General features: G+C 36.4%; 1 protein-coding gene across 4 annotated transcripts in view; it reads left to right on the forward strand.

Annotated features, from left to right (window-relative positions):
• The window catches only part of RAB28 (RAB28, member RAS oncogene family), an 86,506-nt gene that overhangs the window by 21,284 nt on the left and 48,130 nt on the right, over positions 1 to 17,092 (forward strand). For all 4 annotated transcript variants that reach the window (XM_030314191.2, XM_030314189.1, XM_030314190.1 and 1 more), the window contains exon 4: positions 1,047 to 1,176. In XM_030314191.2, the coding sequence (XP_030170051.1) occupies positions 1,047 to 1,176 (130 nt within the window). The remainder of the gene's footprint in view (positions 1 to 1,046; positions 1,177 to 17,092) is intronic.

Here is a 17,092-nt window from a genome sequence, read left to right on the forward strand (position 1 = left end):
GGCATATAGTTGGCAGACAAATGCTTATAGAATGCATGAGTAGACTTTATATTCACACAGCCCTTGATTCAGATCTGGCTTCCTCACCTACCCTAGTGGTAGTGGTATGTGCCCTAAGTATGGTTGACCTTCGTTATTGTAGCCTCTCCTTATTAGTAAAATGAGAATAAGAGTTAGCAGCATTAGATGATTATTGTAAGGACTGATGAAAAGATCTAAATATACGTCTAGATGGATAGTAGGTACAAAATGTAGTAAAAGTTTGTGATTATATCCTAAGAAGGAGGAGACGTAAATGCTATTAGGGTCCAGACTTAGACTATATGCAGAGCTTTGTATTAAGTGTTTGACCACGAACTGGATGAGAATCAAGAATGTGGCACTGTTATTTTTGTGTGTGTACATACTTCTCCTTCCCACACAAAATAATGGGATATATTAAAAGGAATATGATATATAAGAGGCAGGAAGCAATCCCTCTGTTATATTTGGCTTTGTTCAGGCTCTTATTACAGTATCATGTCCAGTTTTACATTGCTCATTTTAAAGAGGATGTCAAAAAACTGTATGTAGTGTGTCCTGGGAAGAACCCAACAACTATGATTAAAGGGATAGAAAATAGGTCCTTTGAGGCAAGTTTAAGGAATTGAGTTTGTTTATTCTGGAAAGGAGATGGTAAAGGAGTCACTTAACTATCTTCAAGTACATGAAGGGTTATTACAAGGAGGATACCCCAGTGTTGTTCTCCAAATGCACAGAGGACCAAAAGAGGAAATCGACTTACTTCATTTAAAGAAAATTGTGTTAAACACTAAAATTGACTATCAAGGGATGTCATGGAATCTCATTTTTGAAAATATTTAGAAAGAGCAGCAGCAGATGGTTATTTACTGGAAGGTTTACATGTTTGACCTCATGAAAGTAACAGGCAGGATTGTAGACCTTTGCAGCCTTTTCACCCATGATAGGATTTTTTCGTGTTTGTGGTAGCTCACCACGTCTGTGCCAGGTATCTTACAAAAAGTTCTGTAACTCTTTTGTGACAGGGAATCCTGTTGGTATATGATATTACAAATTATCAAAGCTTTGAGAATTTAGAAGATTGGTATTCTGTGGTGAAGAAAGTGAGCGAGGAGTCAGAGACTCAGCCGCTGGTTGCCTTGGTGGGCAATAAAAGTAAGTCATTAATGCTTCTTTCTGTGTCGTTGTTTATCTGCCTATCCTTTAGTCTTTACAAATTTATTTAGTCTAAACAAATTTTGATGTGTAGAAACATAAAAGATACAGCTTTCCTGGAGTAAGTAAATTGCTTGAAGAGAAAGTTTGCATGGACGTATACGATCTTTTCAGTGACAGTTCTGATGCTTGATCTCACTGCCCTGCTGCTTTGGCCGATTCCCGTTAAGGTAAGTTCTGTTCTGACAGTGTGTGTTTTGGCTTCCTGTGGTCTAAGGAAGCAGCACGGACTATTAAGAACAGCAACACAGCTGCAGATTTTATGATATTGCACTGCAGCTTCAGCTCTGCCCCAGAGATTTTGAGAGAGAGATTTCATTAAATGATCACCCGTTGTAGGGAAGAGAGCAGCGGCGGGTGGAGTTTTGGGTGTGTGGTTCCTTGCTCCTGTTTCTCACAAACGTCTCTCTAAATTTTGAGATTAGTTCTAAAGTACAGATAATTTCTTGTGTTGTTTTGTATTTTGAGAAAGAGTGTATTGGGGGAGGAGTCGTGCGTGGTGAAAAGGGTGGATAATTTTTGAGATCTGTCAGCTGGGCATATAAAATTATAAGGCTGAATTTTGTACAGGACTGTTGGTTCATAGTCCTGCAGTGCAGTTACCTGGAAAAGGAGACCTTAATAAGGGTTTTGAAATATATAAAATATTATAATATGACCTAATCTTCTACAACTATTTGAGGTCACAAAAAGAGAAAATGAATTTAAATTATACCATGGAGGATTTAGGTCAGGAAGAGTTTCCTGACTACAAGCGTTGTTAAACCAATACCCAAGTATACTACCAAGAGAATTATCTTCTCCAAAGGTCTTTAAAAGTATAGTGCATTTTTTTGGTCTGTAATTATTTAGGAAATAGTACTTCCTGAAGGACTAAACCAAGATTTCTTCATTATGTGGTTTTGCACACTTAGATGAACATTTAATAAATCCAAGCCTTACTTTAAAACCATTACAAAACAGGTGTGGATATCATTTCTCTGAACAGTTAAAAATACAAATTTTATAATAGTGTCTAGAAAAATAGTATTACATATCATGAAATGGATGCCTTGGGTACAGTTTTTTTTTAAGTTTTAGGTGAATTTTACTTTTCTGTTCCGTAAATAATTCTAATTGAGTGAATCTGATGCTTTTCAATTCATTGAAATTCCCCTTTAGAAATCATAAGTTTTGGTGACCTTACCTTCTATTTCTGAGTGCAGCTTTTCATTTTAGGAGACCCATCCTTCCTTCCTTCCTTCCTTCCTTCCTTCCTTCCTTCCTTCCTTCCTTCCTTTTTTTTAACGTTTGTTTATTTTTGAGAGAGACAGACAGACAGACAGACAGACAGAGAGAAACACAGAATCTGAAGCAGGCTCCAGGCTCTGAGCTGTCAGTGCAGGGCTCGATGTGAGGCTCAAACTCATGAACCCTGAGATCATGACCTGAGCTGAAGTCGGACGATTAACCGACTGAGCCACCCAGGCGCCCCTAAAATTGTTTGTGTTTTTATGAAAATATAGTAAACAGAAATTTGGACTGAAGATTGAGGATACTCTTAGGTAAGGATGAATTACAGGTTTATTTTTACTAAAAATTGTGTTTTATTATGTTTAAATTTAAAGAGTAACTAGAGTAGGTTAATGAAGTAGCCAGTAGAGGAAGAGATTTGCTTTAATGAAATAGAATTAGCAATGACTAAACTATTTCAGTGTATAATACTTAAAACAAGTTTATTTTTTCCATATTCTGAAAGGCTGTAAGACACTAGTTAGTGATTTTTTTTGTAGTATAGAAGACTTTAAATGAAGTATTGAGTCATGGTTAAGGTCATAAGACTTTGAATTTAGAGACTGCTTTTACAAGGCCAGGTTTTTTCACTTAACAGCAGTGTGACATCAGATAGGTTACTTTATATCTTTATACCTCAGTTTCCTCATCTGCAGGGAAAGATAGTAGTTTCTGTCTGATAAGGTTAAAGATTAAGTGAGATTTACATGGCAAGTGCTTAGCATGAGGTCTGTATACTGTAAATACTCAGTAACTATTATCATCATTATTATTAATCATAATAGCCTTTAAAAAACACTGACTATAGCTTCAATTTGAGTGATCACAAATTACAAATTAGTACAGCTGAAACAGACATCTTACAAAAGTGGCCTGGAGGAAGTGGTTCCTAGAGAATTCCTTTGTCACTATCTTATGCCTCATTTATTTCTTAAAAAAAATTTTTTTTAAGTTTATGTATTTTAAGAAAGAGAGGCAAACGGGGTGGGGGCAGAGAGAGAATCCCCAGCACTCTGCATTGAAAGTGCAGAGCCCGACGTGGAACTTGAACTCACGAACCGTGAGATCATGACCTGAGCCAAAATTAAGAGTCTGATGCTTAACCGATGAGCCACCCAGGCGCCCCCCCTCCTTTTTTTTTTTTTTTTTTTTAGATTGATACTTCTTGTACCATAAGATGGGTAGGGCGATTCAGTTCAGCAAACACTCTTGAGTGCCACTTATGTGTATTCAGTTAGTCATTGTTAATTTGCACAAAGTTTGAGCTAGAGTGCTTTTAAGTAGTGAAAGGGCCTGTTAACCTTACTCTTAGTTTTTTGAGGTTGTTTTTATTTATTTATTTATTTATTTATTTTTAGCTGACTTCAAGTTTTCTAAAAACTTGACTGCCTTTCTTTTGCTCTGTTTGGTTGTTGGGATTAATAAATACAATTATGTCCAAATCTTCATGGAAGGCCCTACTTTTTCCTAGCAAGGTAAATATAAATTCCTGCTAGGTCTTTTCCAAAATGGGAAAGAGGGTAAGTCAACTGTTTATTCTGTGTATTTTACAGAAGTTCTGTTGAAGTTTGATCGTGTCTGTAGCCCAATGTGGGGGGAGATGACTGATAGGCACCTGGAAACAATTATATTACCATCTAAAGGCAATTTCTGCAATTCACAGAGCCATCTTTACCAGGTCTGATACCTGGTTTCCTGGTTTTGAAAGTCTTGGTCTCCCACTTGACCTGGGGGTTTTCCATTCATGTCCGCTTTATGGGCTTATTACAGGTGCACCTGGCCATGGCCTAACACTGCACCATCACCTCTCACACGAATACTGCGGTAGCTTCCTAACTGTCCTTCCTGCTTCTAGCTCTGCTCTCGTACTATCCAGTTCTCTAATGGCAAATCATGGTATGCCTCTTCTAGTGCTTTCTCATCACACCTAAAATGAAACCTAAACTCTTCATCCAGGTTTACCAGACACTAGGTGATCTGGCTCCTACCTGCCTCTTAGACTTCGTCGTGTGTTCCTTGCCCACTCTGTGCTAAGACACACTTGTATTTTTTCCTCTACTTTAACATTCCAAGTTAATTTGTATCACAGGGTTTCTTCTGCTTGAAATACTTTTCTCTTCTGGTCTTTACTTGATTGGCTCCATTTTATCATTTGGATCACATCTTAGGTGTCATCTCCTCAGAGTTGCTTTTCTTGACCACTCAGTGTAAACGAGCCATGTAGTCCCTTTGTCTCAGGACATTCTGTTTCACTTCTCTGTGTCACCTCAGTGCCACCTGATGTTTCTTGTTTGTTTCCTGTCTGTCTTTCCCTGCTAAAATCTAAGCTCAATGAAGCATAGGGACCTCATCGCTTAGAATAGTGCCTGAATGAATGAATACTGAATGAATGAATAAAAGCCTTTTCATGAAGCCTCTGTTGGAATTAGAAGTGTTTATGGCCTGGGATGTGTTATTAAGGGCAAATGGTTTTCTTAATGAGGAAAAATACATATGTAGATACAGGGAATCTATTAGATGGCCTTCAGGCCCGGCTGGCCTACTGAATTCCACTTTGGTGAAAAATGTCAGAGAGTTTCTTAGGAAATATTCTGAAGTTATATTATGCTGGATTATGTTCAAGATAAAATGTCATAGATTTTATATCATGATTTTAGGTTAAATGAATACAAAAGAATTAAGAATTTTGCTTTTTCCTAAAGTGACCTTTATGTAATGATAGAAAACCTACACTTTTGACTTTTTATTTATTTTTAATTTTTTTGTTTAATTTCAAAAACCATCTGCATTGAAGTAACAGTTTTCATGTTTCTTTCAGTGTTTCAGGGAAGGTTCACATTGAAATTAAATGAACATTCAGGAATATTCATTTTTTTTTGAATTAATTTTAAATTCAATCCATGTTGTTATAAGCACATGGCATTTTAATTTGTCATTTTGTTATTTTCTATCTTTAAGCTGTTATGTTTTCCTACTATCTGATCCATCAGCTAGTTTCTCCCCTGACTAGCTAACATTCTCTGTTGGATAGATTGTAAACAGAAATTAACAGGGGTTGCATAGAAGCTGCCCTCTTCCTGATTTATAGTTTCTTAGTCAGTGGAGGGGTGGTGGTTATCAGTAACTTGTATTGGGGGTAGGAATTATCACGCTCCAAGATAGAGTGGATAGATGAATGATTTCTGCTCTTAAAGATATTAACCAGATCCTTTCCCAAATAAAGACTAATAACTCAGATTTTTAAACAATCTTCATGACAGATGAGGGCATCGAGAAGAGTGCATCAACACTAATTAACAATGTTGAGTGTATATTCTTCTTAACAGTGATTGATTGTTCTTGGAGTACTATCTCTGCCCAGGAAGTGATGTGTTACACTGCGAGGTTCAAAGGTCACATTTTAATGTACTCTGTAGTTGTGTTCCCTGAACTCAATGGAAATGTATTAGTAAAACAAGTACATTTCAGGTTGGAAAATTTAACTGATACCCTCAATAAAATTATGATAATTTTTTTAAAGATTATTTTTAGTGATAGAGGAGTGTGAAGAAATGGTTATGCATCCGGCTTGAAAAATTTCATGGGAATTTACATGAAAGTGCTTGCCTATACTGTGACTTTTTGAGTCTTCAAAATCCTTTTTTATCTGGAGAGTAGAAATAGGAAACTGTGAGGTAGGGTGACATTTACTCTGATTCCTAAGTTGAAAGAGTTCGTATCAACTTCTGTAAAATTTACCATCTACAGTATTATAACAAAGTGAACGAGTGAGTCATTATTATCAGTTTGCTTAAGAGAATTTGTAATTTATAAAGCATGAATCAAAACTCTTGAAGATTTGAAAAATTCATTCTGTTTATACATTGTGAATTAAAACATTCCACCTCTTTGCCCATTTGTTTTAATACTTTTTGTTCTGGGAATAGTAATCCAAAGTATCAGATCCAAGTGTCTTTTCAGATGGACTTTATATTTTTGTTTCTATTGCTTCTTTTTTTTTTCCCCTCTCTTTATATGTAAATTTGTTTAACTAGAGCTATGGTTATTTGCTAGTAGGTGCTGATAGCATCTGATTCTGATAGTGACAGCATCAGTATTTTGTGTACTGAGAGTGAGCAGGGAAGGGGCAGAGAGAGGGAGAGAGAGAATCCCTGTGTTGACAGCCCGTTGCCTGACACAGGGCTTGATCTAACAAACTGTGAGATGATGACCTAAGCCGAAATCAAGAGTTGGATGCTTAACCAACTGAGCCACCCAGGCACCCCTAATACATGCTCTAAAACTATTCTTTTACATGATACTTCACACTTCTGCTGAACGTTCAGAACATTTTGATAGTATTTCCAGTTTAAATTGGTGGAGTTGTTTCCTCAAATGCATAAGCTTGCATTCAGACTGGTGTTAGGACTGGTAATTATTGGGGAACAAATGTCAGATGAGTGCTTTTTCCATGATACTAATCAAAATCATTTCACCTGACAATTGTTGCAGTGATGTTACTATGTCATTTCAGAGTAACTTTTTTTAGATAGTCTACTTTCAAACCATTTGACAGTATTGTAATTTCCTTAGCCTGAGAAGTATTAAGATTTTCTGTGGTTTTGCTTTGTTTGGGGCATTATGTAAGCATTGTATATGTTATAACAATCGGTTTATATGATTTCTGTCCATCTTCTTGTCATGATAGAGTTATTAAATGCTAAAGAAGATCATCCACTTTACTTTTATTTCTTTGTGATGAATCTCTGATTTTAAAAATTAGAAGACATAAAATATTAAACTTAATTTTAATCTATTAAAAGTTAAAAAATAGATAGCATTGTAAAATGTATACATTAAACTTTTATTGTATAAAACAGATTTTGTGAAAAGATTTAAAATTTTCATTAATGTAATTTAAGTCCCTTTACTAATTTAAATTTATTTGCAGTGATTGAGGAACAAATCCAATACAGATTAAAGGAACATTTATAGGGAAGATCAGAAAACTTTAGTTTCTGTGCTAGGGCTGTCATTTTATCTGGTTATGTCACCTTGGGCAGTTTACCTAATCACTTAGGATCATCCTCATGTATAAAATGAAGGATTATACTCGGTAATCATAAGCACCTTCCATTCCTAAAATACAATGACCCAAACATGTCCAGTAATAAGTCTGCTTAATTGAACATATTTACTGCCATATATATATTTTTATAATTTGTTTAATGTTTATTTATTTTGAGAGAGAGAACACTCACATACAAGTGAGCAGAAGCGAGGCACAGAGAAAGAGAGAGAGGGAGAGAGAGAGAATCCCAAGCAGGCCCTCCCACTTGTTAGTGCAGAGCCCAATATGGGGCTTGAAGTCATGAACCATGAGATCATGACCTGATCCGAAATGAAGAGTAGGATACTTACTCGACTGAGCCACCCGGGCATCCCTGCCATATAATTTTTTTTTTTAAACGTTTATTTATTTTTGAGACAGAGAGAGACAGAGCATGAATGGGGGAGGGTCAGAGAGAGAGGGAGACACAGAATCTGAAGCAGGCTCCAGGCTCTGAGCTGTCAGCACAGAGCCCAGTGTAGGGCTCGACCTCACCGACCGCGAGATCATGACCTGAGCCGAAGTCGGACGCTTAACCGACTGAGCCACCCAGGTGCCCCCCTGCCATATAATTTTAAGAGAGTTTAATTTTAACTTTATGTGTATTGTAAACACTGTCTTCTTATCTTTGCAGAGATGGTTTCTTAGGTCATTTTATTCACTTGTTAGATTATTAAGAATCTATTTTCTTGATACATGGATAAGTGCCCATACCTAATAATAACAATAATAAATCTAGCTAAGATTTATTGACCTTCTTACTACTTGCCAAGCACACCCTGGAAACTATGGTCAACTTTGGAGTGTTTTGGGGGCTCTAAAAATAGCATCTCTTCTTAATTTAAAATTGTTCTTGAAGTTAGATTTAATTATTTTTTATATTCTATGACATTTTCTCACATTTCACATGAATGTGTAGTTTTGCAGTATAAATAGAGCAATTCAGCATGTATTTCCTTTTTTTTGCTTTCTTATGTCTTCTTTCATTCATTTCATTTAAAAGTTAGTGATTGAGCCCATACCTGTGTAGGTGTTAGGGATACAGAAATGAAGAGACAAACTTTTTGCCCTCATCTAGCCTGGTTCCAGTAGAAGAAGATAGTAAATAAGTAAATCAGAAAATATATAATATGTTAAATGATGGTAAGTTTTGCATAGACAAAGCAGGAAAGGGAGAAAAAGGAAGACTTGGAAGAGGGTGTTAAGATTTTAAATATGGTAGCAAGGAAAGTTTGAGAAGATGACATTTGAACAAAGAGATAAAGGAAGAGACAGTGCCATGTAGATATTTGGATGAAGAGTTTCCACGGCTCCTGGGTGGCTCATTCGGATTGGGTGTCCGACTTGGCTCAGGTAATGATCTCATGGCTCTTGAGTTCGAGCCCCGTGTCAGGCTCTGTGCTGAAAACTTGGAGCCTGGAGCCTGCTTCAGATTCTGTGTCTCCCTCTTTCTCTGCTCCTCCCCTGCTCATGTTCCTCTCTCTCTCTCTCTCTCCTCTCATTCTCTCCTCTCTCAAAAAAAAAAAATAAATAAACTTAAAAAAAAAAAAAAAGATTTTTCCAAGTAGGAGGAAGAGTAGGAACAGAGCCCTGAGGTAGTATTTTGTTTTGATTTTGTTTTTTCTCCCTAGGAGCTATAAAGAGGGGTGTGTGTGTGTGTGTGTAGGTAGGTAGGTAGCAATTAGTAGGGAATAGTCAGCAAAAGAATAGTGTAGGACATGAAACTAGATATAAAGAGGGAAGGATCTAGGAAGAGACAAATCAGGAACAGCTTTGTAGGCCATTGTCAGGGCTTCAACTTTTACTGTGTGTGAGATGGAAACCCACTGAGGGATTTCAGCAGAGTGAAGTGATTTAACTTGAAAGGATCACTGCAGTTCTTGTTTTGAGAATTTACTACAGTGGGTAAGAATGGAAACAAAGTAAACAGATAGGAGACTGGACATATTCAGGTGAGAAGTAATGGTGGCATAGACTAGGGTTACAGCAGTGCAAGTGGTGGAGAAAATGAGTTGGTTTCTGGACATATTTTGAAGGGACAGGTGATGGATTTTCTCATAGGTTGGCTGTGGAGTAGAGGAGAGAGGAGGCAAGATAATGCCAGGAGTTTTGGCCTAGGCGTTTGGAATGCTGAAGTTCAGGTTACTGACATCAGAAATTGAGTGAAGGAAGAACAGATTTGGGTGAGGATCTCAAGTTTCCTTTTGGACATGTTAAGTGTGAGGTACTTCTATTAAGCATCTCTGTGGAGCTACTTAATAGGTAGTTGGATATATGAGTCTGGAGTTCAGAGGCAAGAGAAGGTCTAGAGATAAAAGTCTGGGAGTCAACAGCATATTGATGATATTTAAATCCTTGAGACTGGATGAACTTTACATAGGAGTGAGTATAAAAAGGGAAGAATTACAGAGATTAATCCTTGGGTTACAGCCATGTTTTAAAGCTTGGGGAAATAGAGAGATCAGCAAAGGAATTGGCATGTGGCTAGTGGAGGTACGAGGAAAGTCTGAGAGTGAAGTATCCTGGAAGCCACATGTGAAGGTGTTTTAAGAAGGGAGTGATCAACAGGTGAGCTCTAAGAATGGTTATTAGATTAAGCACGCTGACGTGATTGGTGATCACCTTGGCAAATGGATTGATCGGAGTGGTGGGGGTGAGAGCTGAGTATAGTGAGTTGGGGAGAGAAAGGAAGACAATGAATTGTAGACGACGAATAGAAGCAACATGTATATGTAATGCCAGTCTACAAGGGAATTGACACATGGGGCAGCAGCTGGTGGGGAATGTGGGTCCGAACTCTTTGGTGTTGTTTTTAAAGGATGGGAGAGATGACAGCATGTTTTGTGTTTATGGGAGGAGAGAGACAGACATGGAGGTATGTGTGCAAACACTTGATGATTAAGCGTGTCTTACGTCTTCTTTTGTTGTTTTAGCACTGATTCTATTTTTAGATATAATTTTGAATGAGTCAGCTCCACTCCTTAATCTTGAGTCTATTGCACTGATTCTGATTTAGTGAAAAAGTAGAACATGAGGGGTTTGTGAGGACTTTCCCAAATCTTAAACTCATCTTAGAGGGTTGAGAGACACGAACAAATAGAATAGGAGTAGGACAGAATGCTAGGTAGTTTCTTGCTTGATTTAATAATTATTAGCTATTTCTTGCTTTTAAACTCTGAGATTCTTCTGAAAAAGTCACCTTTTTTTCGAATACACGTTTCCCCCCCACCCCCTTTGCAGTTATCCAGGTGTTCTGTAATTGAAGCTCCATGAAGGCAGAGACTGCTTTGTTCACAGCTGTCTCTCTAGTATCTATCTAGCTTAGTCCCTGAACACCCGAAGTGCTCAGTAGATACTTGTTATGAATGACTTGAAAAGTATTCATTCTCTACCTCCGTGAAAAAACGGAACTATGGACTTTTTGAGATGATAAGTGAAAATAATACTGTTCTTCTAGCTTTTGTGTAATGCTGAGCCCAGGTTTTTGAATCAGAAGAGGAGTTTAATAATGACAGACTCATTTCATGCTTATGAGTCACTATCACATCAGACCAGGCAAGACACCTGCTACGTTACACATGTAGTTCTTTTGAAAACCAGACTCCTAACTTTAATTAATCTCTTAATTTTCACACAAAATTTTAGTTTAAAAAAGATGAGAAATTGTATTTTCCCTTATAGATATTTACTTTATAGTGCGTTCTGGCACGTTAATATTGTACATACGGTGGTTAAGGGCACAGACTTCTAAGTAAGACCACTTAAGTTCAGATATGGGCTCACTTATTAATTGTTGACCATGGTAAGGTACTCACTTCTTTGTAGCTCGATTTTCTCATCTGTTAAGTGGGAATAATTTACAGGGAGGTTGTTGCAAGACTTATTTATATAAAGCTCCCAGAACCAATGCGTGTATGTAACAGGTGCTATGTGTGTTAGTTGTCATTATTGTGTCTCCCACTGTGTCCTCAAATTCTGTCTTCTAATTATGGATAATGGGAGGAAGTATTGCTAAGTACATATAATTTTTTACTTTAAGGATTTAAAAGTCAAGACCATTAAAAATCATGTGAAATGTCTCTGAAATACATAGTGATTAAAATTTCAGTTATAATTAATATTTGGAAGCCAGTCTTCATTTAGCTTATATTTTAGAAATACATTTTTCTGAAAAATTATTTAAACCCGGTGGAGGTGATACGATTTTGATATCTAATCTCAATGGTGAAAGCTGGTGTATAGTTGCCATGAATTTTATCTCAAGTTTATTTTGCTATGTAGACATATGTCTAATAAAAAAAAAGATGCTGCATAAACCATCGTTTGAGTTTCAATGTGCTTCTGTTTTTGGTGGAGGTATAAATGTTATTTCTGGCCGTGTCCTTCATACTTAGCTCTTCTTACAACAAATGGAAAGGCCTTAATTGTACCTAAGGGAATAGTTAATCCACAGTGGACATATGGTGGACAAAAGCCGAGTCTAGTGAATGAATAAAATTATAAATGGTAAACATGTGAATGCTTGCAAAGTCTGGCAGCCATGAAGGATGGAGTATTGTTTGAGATTAGCAAATTTGTGTGCAGCATAATAATTCTTTTCTTGACATGTTTGGATTGTACAGGTTTATAGAAATTCGATTAAAAGATTCTTATCTATAAGCATATTTGTCTCTTTTATTGTTCATTAAGCTTTGTGATATGACTTTGGTGTCAACAATAGAGGCTGATGATCTCACATTTTTGGAAAGTTACTGCTCTTTTGATTGGGGGCAGTTAATTAGCATTAACCCAGAACAGCTCTTGGGCTTTATGGATTTGAGCATTATATGTGGTTGCACTGCTCCAGCAAAAGGTTAAGTATTAATGGAAAACGGTCACAGCCCTTTTACTTAAAGAAAACATGTTACTTGTACGTTTTCTTTTGATTTTACTTTTACAGTTACATTGAATGTCTTCATTCATTTAGCCATCCATAAAGCAAATATTGTTGCACACGCAGTGGATAATAAGTCTTTTTAGGACTACTTGTGTGGTATGTCACAGATCATTAACTGCAAGTAACCACCTGACTTGAGGGAAGCCTGGAAGCATCATTATAGTGAAATAAGCTTTTATTTAGGTATCACTGCAGCACATTGATTTATTGAAATGTCACCAGTTGCTACTGTGAAAATATATTCTCATTATCATTCAGGGAAGGGTAGAGATTAACTGCTGTAGACTGTAAAAGAGATATATTGCTGACAATGGAAAAAAATAAAAAAATGAAAAAAATGTTATGTGGTCTGTATTTGATCTAATAATCACTTTTAAAGAAGTAATTAGGCTAAATTAGGTGATTCTTTAGGATGCTTTCAAGTCTGTGTGTGCTCTAATATATGTTTTGCTTTCTCCCTAATTTGAAATACCTTTAAGTTAAGCAACATAGAAAGGCAGCAGCAAACTTCATTATAACAGTCCATAAAGTAGTAAGTTCTTTCTGTGAGCACATGGCTGCTTTCTAGGCAAATATATCATGGATCCTACTTTCAGGAAATTTCAGGTCTTGTTGTGGAAGTGAGATTAACATAAAAAGTAACAAAGAAAGACAACATATAATTTGGTACTGTCGTATCAGTGGGAGGGAAAAATTGCCACCTAAGGATTAAGAGGAATGTGTAACTCACACTGAGTCTTTGCAAAAGTAGTAGGGTTTGGATATATAAATGGAAGGACTGAAATTCAGGCAAAATGTTAACATTTTAAGATAAAGTGTATTTAGGGAGAATTTGACAGAATCTTGAATCCTTAATTATTTGATTCATTTAATAGAGTCTATGCCAGGTATTTACTATTTTTCAAAGCAGTATAAGCTATGTGTCAATTTGATTTTATTTGGGCTTTATTATTTAAATTATAGTAAAAATTACATTATAGGTTTTGGCATTTTGCTGCCATACACACACACACACACACACACACACACACAGTGCTTAGGTGGGTAGCTTACTGTTCCTTTTGGACTAATGCTGAGTTGTTTAAATATAGTGATGGTATGGTGTTCCCTTTTATAGAACATTTGTTATGTGCCAGGCATTCATGCGAAGTGATATCCCTTTATGACTGAGGAAGCAATCTCAGAGACGGTAGATTGGTTGTTGTTAGATAGCTAGTAGGAGGTGGAGCTGAGAGTTGAACTCAGCTGTTTTCCTCTTGAAGACCTTCACTCCTTTCCATTTTGTTACAGCTGTTTTGTGCCATTTCAAGGATATCTATCCATATGGAACTTAATGTTGGCTCTTTTGCAATTGAATAAAAAAAACACTAAAGAAACATATGTATACGTATACCATAACACGAAAAGCTGATAGAAAGTTAACTTTTGCTTTAGGGATGTGGAATTTACTATTTCTAAAGCCCTGCTGCACCCAAAACAGTTCAGCTTCTTGGGAAGGATGTCCAGGGCCCTTTTACACACTTACATCTCCAAAGAACTCATTTTAGTTTCTTGAAATAGGAGTTCTATATCTTTATTTTGTTTTTGTTTCCATGCTAAGAAAATCTAAATAACTGAAAAATATTAGAGCCTGGGTTAATTTGGCAGGGTTGCCATAATGAAGTACATCGGACTGGGTGGTTTAAGCAACAGAAACTTACTTCTTCACAGTTCTGGAGACTACAAGTCCAGAATCAAGGTTTCCTTTTGAGACCTGTCTCCTTGGCTTGCAGCTGGCTGGCAGTCATCTCCCTTCGTCTTCACACGTTCTTGCCTCTGTGCACGTCTGTATCTTAGTCTCCTGTAAGGACACCAGTCAGAGTGGAGTAGGGTCCATCCGTAGGACCTTGATTTTACCTTCTTACTTTACAGGCTCTATCTCCGAACAGAGTCACATTCTGAGGAACAAGAGAATTAGAACTTGAACATATGAATTCATGGGGATTGGGGTGACACAGTTAAGCCCCAAACAGAACCATTATGTTTAATATGTTGGAAGTAAATCTCAAAGAATTATAGAAGTTGAAACTAGAAGAATCTAGAACTTTTTTAATTTTGTTATTTTACTTACTAATGAGAAAACCAAAATTAGAGCTCTTTTAGAAACATGAAAATTAGTGGGAATTAAATTTACAAATTACCTTTGAATATTTAGTATATAAAAATGTGGTTTATTGTGGTGATGAATCAGATTATTTAAATAACTTTTTTTTTTTTTGGTATTAGGAGAATCAAATGCACATACTTTGCAAATTAAGGAAGAATACTTCTAAAAGTAAATGGTGCCCTCCCTCTTTTTTTCTGTTCCAGTACTTCTAAAAATATAATGGAAGCCAAAGGAAGGGTGATAGTGAATTGATTTACAGAAATACAGTATTACATATGACTTTTAGAAACATATTTAACATTCAAATGTACTTTTTTTTTTAATGAGTATGTAGGTTTAATTACAGAAGCTTGGTTATTTTACCTCTTTTTGAACTAATGCTTTTCTATGAATTTTTCTCAAATTTAATAAATGTGTAATATGGAACTATAAATTTTAAATAATTTTTGGTAGATGATGAGGTACAAATGAACTATACAAGAAGCTACTGGGTACTTACTAAAAGTAACTGTGTTTTTAAGAAGTACTTCATATTATAATCTATCAGTTTCTGTATGATCAAAGATTCTGATGTTGATCCCTCCCCTCCCCTCTCCTCTCCTCTCTTCCAGTGTAATGTGTAGTGTTGTATAACTGTCAGGGGTACAGTATAGCAGTTCATCCATTAGTGCCCATATATTACTCAGTCCCCATCAGGGTACGTGTACGCTTAATCCCCTTTACCTATTTCACCACCCCCTCCCCCATCTACCTCTCCTCTAGTAACCCTCTGTTTGTTCTCTATAGTGAGGAGTCTATTTTTTTTGGCTTGTCTCTTGTTTGTTTGTTTTGTTTCTTAAGTTCCACATATGAGTAAAATCACGGAATTTTCTTTCTTTGGCTTATTTCATTAAACCATCTGTATAGATCCACCCATGTTGTTGCAAATGGGAAGGTTTCATTCTTCTTAATGGCTGAATTATTTATATATGTGTATACACACACACACACACACACACACACACACACACACACCACATGTTCTTTATCCATATTCATCTATCAGTGGGCATTTAGGCTGCTTCCGTAATTTGGTTATTATAAATAATGCTGCAGTAAACATAGAGGTACATATATCTCTTCAAATTAGTGTTTTTATATTCTTTGGGTAAATATCCAGTAGTATGACTATTGGATCATAGGGTAGTTCTATTTTTAATTTTTCAAGGAACCTCCATACTGTCTTTCACAGTGGCTACACCAGTTTGCATTCCCACCAGCAGCGCACAGGGGTTCCTTTTTCTCCACATCCTCACCAACAGTTGTTTCCTGTGTTTTATATTTTAGCTATGTATGATATCTCATGTGGTTTTGATTTGCATTTCCCTGATCACAAGTGATGTTGAGCATCTTTTCATATATCTGTTAGTCATCTGGATATCTTCTTTGGAGGAATGTCTGTTCATGTCCTCTGCCCATTGTTTAATTGGATTATTTGGGTTTTGGCTGTTGAGTTGTAAAATTTTTTTTTTTTAAGTTTATTTATTTTGAAAAAGGGACAGTGAGTGGCGGAGGGACAAAGAGGGAGAGAGAATCCCAAGCAGCCTCCCTGCTGCTAGCGTAGAGCCCAATGTAGGGCTCAATCCCACGAACCATAAGATCATGACCTGAGCTGAAATCGAGTCAGATGCTTAAGCAAGTGAACACCCCTAGTTGTTTAAGTTCTTTGTATATTTTGAATGCTAATCCTCTATCGGATATGTCATTTGTAAATATCCTCTCCCATTTGGTATGTCATCTTTTGGTTTTAGTTAGCTTTTTATTTTGATGTAGTCCCAATAGTTTATTTGCTTTTGTTTCCCTTGCCTCAGGAGACATATCTGGAAAGATGTTATTATGGCCGATGTCAGAGAAATACCTGCCTGTGGTCTCTTCTAGGAATTTTATGGTTTCAGGTCTCACATTTAGGTCCTTAATCCATTTTGAGGGTGTGTGTGTGTGTGGTGTGTGTGTGTGTGTGTGTGTGTGTTTGTGTGTGTGTGTGTGGTGTAAGAAAGTGGTCCAGTTTCATTCTTTTGCACGTAGCTGTCCAGTTTTCCCAACGATATTTGTTGAAGGAACAGTAGTTGTTTTTTCAAGTAAATCATCACAGAAAACATTTTCTGGTGCAATAAAGGCAGTCATGGCACACTTGATGTAATCAGTTGTGCTCTGTATTACAAATAATTTAGTAATAATAAGGCAGATCTATGTATGTAATATATGATAACTATATAATGTACTATATGTCTATATAAAGTATTACCTTGTATTCTGATTGGCTTTCTAAAGAGAGAGAGAAATGAGTGGAGATTCAGTAAGTGCTTTGGGAATTGTGCATACATAATTGTGTTTGATGGCATTATTCATCGCATATTGTATTGGAAAAAAATAT

This window comes from Lynx canadensis, chromosome B1, assembly GCF_007474595.2.
Source record: "Lynx canadensis isolate LIC74 chromosome B1, mLynCan4.pri.v2, whole genome shotgun sequence".
Classification (NCBI taxonomy): Eukaryota; Metazoa; Chordata; class Mammalia; order Carnivora; family Felidae; genus Lynx; species Lynx canadensis.